At 37.3% G+C, this 7,121-nt stretch overlaps 1 protein-coding gene across 1 annotated transcript in view; it reads right to left on the bottom strand.

Annotated features, from left to right (window-relative positions):
* Positions 1-7,121, bottom strand: part of LOC106871606 (ADP-ribosylation factor-related protein 1) — a 20,693-nt gene that overhangs the window by 7,626 nt on the left and 5,946 nt on the right. The window contains exons 2-5 of the mRNA XM_014918159.2: positions 6,470-6,562; positions 5,416-5,503; positions 3,505-3,587; positions 2,452-2,533 (exon numbers count right to left, since the gene is read on the bottom strand). Of these exons, the coding sequence (XP_014773645.1) occupies positions 2,452-2,533; positions 3,505-3,587; positions 5,416-5,503; positions 6,470-6,562 (346 nt within the window). The remainder of the gene's footprint in view (positions 1-2,451; positions 2,534-3,504; positions 3,588-5,415; positions 5,504-6,469; positions 6,563-7,121) is intronic.

Here is a 7,121-nt window from a genome sequence, read left to right on the forward strand (position 1 = left end):
ATATATATATATATATATATATATATAGCCCAAAACTTTCGGAGAGATGGGGCCAGTCGATTAGATCATTCCCAGTATGCAACTGATATTTAATTTATCAACCCTGAAAGGATGAAAGGCAAAGTCGACCTCGGCAGAATTTGAACTCAGAACATAAAGACAGACGAAATACCGCTAAACATTTCACCCGGCATGCTAACATTTCTGCCAGCTCGTTGCCTTATGTCACAAGGCATTCATTGGCATCAAAAATATTGCAGAAGACACTTGCCCAAGGTGCCACACACTAGGACTGAACCCTAAATTACACGGTTGTAAATTGAGCTTCTTAACCGTACAGCCATGGCTTTGCTTAAAATATTCTTTGCAACAATTATAAATTCTTTTAGTTTGCTTACACTTTTCACACTCATTTCTAACCTTGCTGTGTCTTATTCTTTCATTCCTTCAGTCATTAATTACCATTCCATTCACATTATTTCCTCTGTGGAACAACACAAAAGAGAATTACCAATTTTGGCAAATAAAGCACTGGAAACGCCAAAAAGACCCAGTTGAGAATATTTTTCAATCTGTGTTCTACTTCTTAAAGATATCGAGGACCATATACTAAACTTTGGCAGACAGGCGGAATGGTAACTTTATAATTAGGCAGAAAGATGGAATAAGAAAAGAGTAATTATCAAATGATGACAACGCATCACTTTTGAAATCTCAGAACAAAACAGAAGAGAAAAAAGACAAAGGTGGCGTTGTAAATATATTTCTTTTCTGTAAATATAAACAAAAACACACTCACACATATATATATATATTCTTTTATTTGTTTCAGTCATTTGGCTGTGGCCATGCTGGAGCACCACCTTTAGTCAAACAAATCAACCCCAGGACTTGTTCTTTGTAAGCCTAGTACTTATTCTATCGTAAACACACCAGCATCGGTTGTCAGGCGATGTTGGGGGGACAAACACTGACACACAAACAAACACACACACACACAGATATATATATATATATATATATATATATATGCGATGTGCTTCTTTCAGTTTCTGTCTACTAAATCCACTCACAAGGCCTTGGTCGGCCCGAGGCTATAGTAGAAGACACTTGCCCAAAGTGCCATGTAGTGCGACTGAACCGAGAACAAAGTGGTTGGAAAGCAAGCTACTTACCACACAGCCACTCCTGCGCCTATATATATACACACATATATATACACCCACACACAAACAGAAATATACATGTATGTATATAGATAAACAGACAGACAAACACCCATGGTGGTGGCATGTAAAGAATATCATTCAAGTGTTGGGCCTCACAGAGACAATGACCAAGACCTTTGGCATTATGTCATGCTTGAGAAGAAGACCCATCAAGCTGAGCAAAATCGCAGTCACAGCAGATACTGGTGTCACATAAATGGCACCTGTGTCGGTGGCACGTAAAAGCACCCATTACATTCTCGGAGTGGTTGGCATTAGGAAGAGCATCCAGCCATAGAAAAACCATGCCAAATCAGACAGGGTCCTGGCGCAGCCGTCCAGCTTGCCAGTCCTGCTCAAACTGTCCAACCCATGCCAGCATGGACAACAGACGTTAAATGATGATGATATATACATATATGTGCATAAGCAGATGCATATATATTCACACATACATATGTAATCGACTCATCCCCACCCACAAAATGAGCAGAATATTTGCTGTAGCCCATCTTTTATACCAAGATATGCTGTAGCCTATCTTATTATTATTATCATTATCGTTATTATTATTATTATTATTATTATTATATTAATTTCACAGCCTGCTTGTGAAATTAATATGCAAGTAGCTGAGCACTCCACAGACATGTTTACCCCTTAATGTAGTTCTCGTGGAGAGTCAGCGTGACAGACAATGTGACAGGGCTGGCCCCTTTTGAATTACAGGTACAATTCATTTTTGCCAGCTGGGTGGACTGGAGTAAAGTGAAAAAAAGTGAAATAAGGTTTCCCATGAAGGAATTGAACTCGCGACTATAGGTCTTTCTGTGATAAAAGTTCTCAGGTAGCTAAACGATGATACCTGCTTGAAACAGAAGAGGGTTGGAACAACTCTGATCATAGGTCTGTTCAATCTAACAGCTTTGAGTGGGGATAAAACAACAAAAAACACAAATAAAAATTCTAATTAACAATAAAAATATTCTTTGTTACTCTAGGCACAAGGCCCGAAATTTTGGAGGAGGGGCATGTCGACCCCAGTATGCAACTGGCACTTAATTTATTGACCCCGAAAGGATGAAAAGCAAAGTCGACCTTGACGGAATTTGAACTCAGAACGTAAAGACAGATGAAATACTGCTAAGCAGTTCACCCAGCATGCTAACGATTCTGCCAGCTCACCACCTTTTAACAATAAAAATATTATAAAACAAAGGAAACTCAGAGAATGGCTACATACCGAAGGCTTCTTTCGATTCGTCTAATCTTTCTGTATCTGAAGAATCCACAATGTAGATGATAGCATGTGACTCGGCATAATACTAAAATGGAAAAGAGGAAGATAATCACTTAGTGTGTGTGTGTGTGTGTGTGTGTGTGCGTGTGTGTCTGTCTGTGTGTGTGCGTGTATACATCAGTGTTTCCCAACCTTTTTACCCTTGCATAACCCTTCAAATAAATTACATGTCCCAAGGAATCCCTGCACAAAAAAAAATGGTAAATTACTATTTGTAAATCGCACGAGAGATATTCAGTAACGGTATTTTGGAGTAAAGATTGTTTGCCAACATAACATGGCAGTCCTGGTTTAGGACGAATGTTGCTGTAATTTAGCCCCAGGAGAAATAGTCTCCAGCTGGCTATACGACACGATCTGTGTTCCTTATATTTTTGAACAAGAGAATCTAGCCACCCCAACTCAGCTCAAAACACAGATACACAGATATTGTTTTGAGCTGAGTCGGGGTGGCTAGATTCTCTTGTTCAAAAATATAAGGAACACAGATCGTGTTGTATAGCCAGCTGGAGACTATTTCTCCTGGGGCTAAATTACAGCAACATTCGTCCTAACCCAGGACTGCCATGTTATGTTGGCAAACAATCTTTACTCCAAAAGAAATTGTATACCATATCTTTTGTTTTGTTATTAATACAGTAGCTTTGATGCCGGAGGTCTCCAATAGCACAGAGCCAGCAAATGAAACGTCGATACAGATCACCATTTGTAACTCAGAGCTTCTTTCATTCAAAACAACCACGTAAATGTTTGCTAGTCTATACATACCGTTTGCCTGTTTAAATTATAAGAAGGGAAATAACTTTAAAAAGGGACGTAACTCAAGCAATATTTCATAGAGATTAAAGAAATCTGTACCAGACAGAAATAGCAACCAATTTAACCTCCTTTCCCGAAATTGCTGGCTTTCTGCCAAAACCCGAAACTGATATTTTTACCAATATTGGAACTGTGTTGTCAAAGAGTAGAAGGAAACTGTATTCTAATTCCACTTACTTTGTCCCACAATGACTGCAGTTCTTCCTGTCCGCCAAGATCCCAGAAATTTAGCCGCACGCTTCCGATGTCGATTTTTCCAACTGAATAAAGAATGATAAGGAAAACAAAAGGAATTTATTATATATATATATACATTTACACACACACACACACAAATATATGCATACATGTATACATATTTGTACATGTATATATACATAGATGTCTGTGTATGTGTATTATATATTTATAGATACACACACATACACAAATAGTCATGCTTACATACACACACACATATATTATATATAAATATATATATATAAACACATGCACACATATATAGGAATACGCACACACACACACACACACACATATACATATGAATATATATAATATATAAACACATACAAACATACATATAAGTGTGTGTGTGTGTGTTTACATATTTGAATTCTCAAATGGGAGAAAAAAGAACTCAATCCGAATAACATGACGTAAAACACAGGGACAGACCTTAAAGGACCGTTTTTAATACAATTAAAGAGGGTTCTACAATTTATACACCTTTCAGACAAGTCCCACACCAAATATCATGAAGATTCATAGGAATCATTATTAAACGGAATAAACCTTTTGTTGTCTTCTCATTAATAAAGAGGCAAATATTTTTTGGCAAATTGTAGGGACCTATTACTGGAGGGTAATAGGTCCTCCTACAGTTTGACGATCACAAGTTAAGCAACCGCTTCTCTAAAACCTCCCTAGCAGCAGCAGCAGTAGTAGTAGTAAGTAGTAGTAGTAGGAGTAGTAGTAGTAGTAAGTAGTAGTATGCGGGTCTGTACTGTAACAGAATGTTGCGGCATCCATCATTTGTTGTTGATTCTTACAATTCCTGGTAGCGGATGATGCTTCGTCTCCAACTGACCATACGACATGATCTGTGTCCTTATATTGTGAGAGTTACAAATAATAATTTTCTAATTTATTGATCAGTGACCAGTTGTCACTTTGAAAACTATATATTTCGAACGGGAATTTAACAGCGCCACCTCTAGCCAATCAGTTATTCTGTGCTGATGAAGGGAAATAACCCGGAAATCGCAATACACAGATATTGTTTTGAGCTGAGAGGTGGGTGCTAGATTCCCTTGGTCGAAAATATAAGGACATAGATTGTGTCGTATAGCCAGCTGGAGACGATGTCTCCTGGGGCTAAATTACAGCAACATTCGTCCTAAACCAGGACTGCCATGTTATATTGGCAAACAATCTTTACTACAAAGTACTGTTGCTGAATATCTCATGTTGAGAGATTTAAAAATAGTAATTTTCTAGCATGTCGAAAATTACAATAAATACAAGGGACAAAGTACTGAAGGATGACCTCAGTACATTGACCCTTTCAGATGAGATGACAAAGTACTGAGATAGCTGGGGCTTTGCTGTACGCAAGAAGACCCATCCTCCACAGCAGAAGTGCTAAAGCAACTCCCCCTGGTGAAGAGGACTGGCCCTACAAAAAGCACACATGCCAGTGTCACGTGACAGCAGTTGTGCTGGTGCGATATTAAAGGCACCCATCACTTACTGTAAAATGGTTGGCATTAAAGAGAGCGTCCGGCCATAGAAACCAAGCCAAATCAGACCAGAACCTGATGCAGCTCTTCGATTTACCAGCACTGGTCAAACTGTCCAACCCATGCCAGCATGGAAAACACATGTTAAATGATGATGATGATTTATAACTATTTGCAATTTTCAAGATATTACGTGTTACAGAAAACCCTTCTGGTTCCTCAACCAAGGTGGTAGTCAGTCATTTGAAATAAATAAGTAACTGAATATATTTATTAAATTTTTAAAGTATGTTTCTTTATGGGTTTTTTTGGGGGGGAGGGGGTTATTTTTTGCCCCATCTCTACTCACTGTTTAGTCCGACAGTTGTTGTGATTTTGCTTTGGTTCATCCCTTTATATTTCCGATTGAACTTCGTCTTGGTTTGTTCAAGGTAAGTCTGAAATAGAGAGGTGACGGACCATTAAGACAGGTTCTTTGATATTGCAGCAGCAGACATTGTAAAGAACTTAATAAAAACACAAACACAGGTTGTTTTCCAAACTTTATAAATTACAAATTAATTTTAGAAAGGTGTGGGAGTGTGGTAAAACATTTGCTTCCCAACCACATGGTTCCAGGTTCAATCCCATTGCATGACACCTTGGGGAAGTGACTTCTACAAGGTTCAGCTCATCAGATGATGAACTTAAAGATGGACGAAATGCTTGAAGATATTTTGTCCAGAGTGTTAATGATTCTGGCAGCTTGCTATTTTAATAAGGATAATAATAATAATAATCCTTTCTACTGAAGGCACAAGGCCTCAAATTTGGTACTTAATTTATTGACCCTGAAAGGATGAAAGGCAAAGTCGATCTCGGCGGAATTTGAATAATAATAATGATGATGATGATGATGATAACAGTAATAATAATAATAATAATAATAATAATAATAATAATCCTTTCTATTGGAAGCACAAGGCCTCAGATTTGGGGGAAGGGATTAAGTCGATTACATTGAACCCAGTGCATAACTGGTACTAATTTTATCGACCCAGAAAGGATGAGAGGCAAAGTCGATCACGGCGGAATTTGAATAATAATAATAATAATAATAATAATAATAATAATAATAATAATAGTGTTTCAAATTTTGGTACAAGGTCAGTAATTTGAGTGGAGGGGTAGGTCAATTAGATTGATTCCAGTCTCTGACTGGTACTTTATTTCATCTACCCTTATACGATGAATGGTAGAATCAACCTCGGCAGTAGGTAAAAACCTTAAGAAATGCTGTTAAGCAGTTTGTTCAAAGAGCTAATGATTCTGACAGTTTGTGTCACCTTTAATTAAAATGTAAATAATGCAAAAAACAAAAAAAAAAAAATGTTTAAAAGTAATTTCAGCCTGTATGTTCTTACCGTTTTTCCGGCATTATCCAAACCAAGAATTAAGACAAAGTATTCTTCCTTTTGGAACAGATACTTCCAAAAACCAGACAGAAGTGTGTACATCTGAAGAATCAAAGAAAATCCAAGAATGAATCATAAATTACAAAAGGTAAGTTAACCAGACAGACAGACAGAGACAGACAGACAGAGGAAAGGATGGTCATTGACAGCAAAACTTACAGCCATGTGTGTGTATTTATTATATATATATATATATATATACGTACACACACACACACACACACACACATATATATGTAAGGAAACGACCGTGCGAACTCAAAAAGGAGATATGGTGACAAATGGAAAAACAGAGGACTCCTTTTATTTAAACGTGTCACACGGTTGAACACACAATAATATATCAAATGATGATATACATGATATGTTATATGACGATAACATAGATGACCAGTAATGAAAGACCACAACCGTATAAGATGAATAACAGAGATATTTATTGTAGCGTTAAAGATGTATGTCTGTGTGAGAGTGTGAATGCGACATATAAGAACATAATCAAAGACAGGCCGTCGTACAAAGAAAAGTGTGTATGTGAGTGATACATGTGTGTATGAGTGTTTACAGCAGATGGAAAGAGAGTCAATAACACGTGAGCAAT

Source organism: Octopus bimaculoides, chromosome 8 (assembly GCF_001194135.2).
Source record: "Octopus bimaculoides isolate UCB-OBI-ISO-001 chromosome 8, ASM119413v2, whole genome shotgun sequence".
In the NCBI taxonomy this organism is placed as follows: domain Eukaryota; kingdom Metazoa; phylum Mollusca; class Cephalopoda; order Octopoda; family Octopodidae; genus Octopus; species Octopus bimaculoides.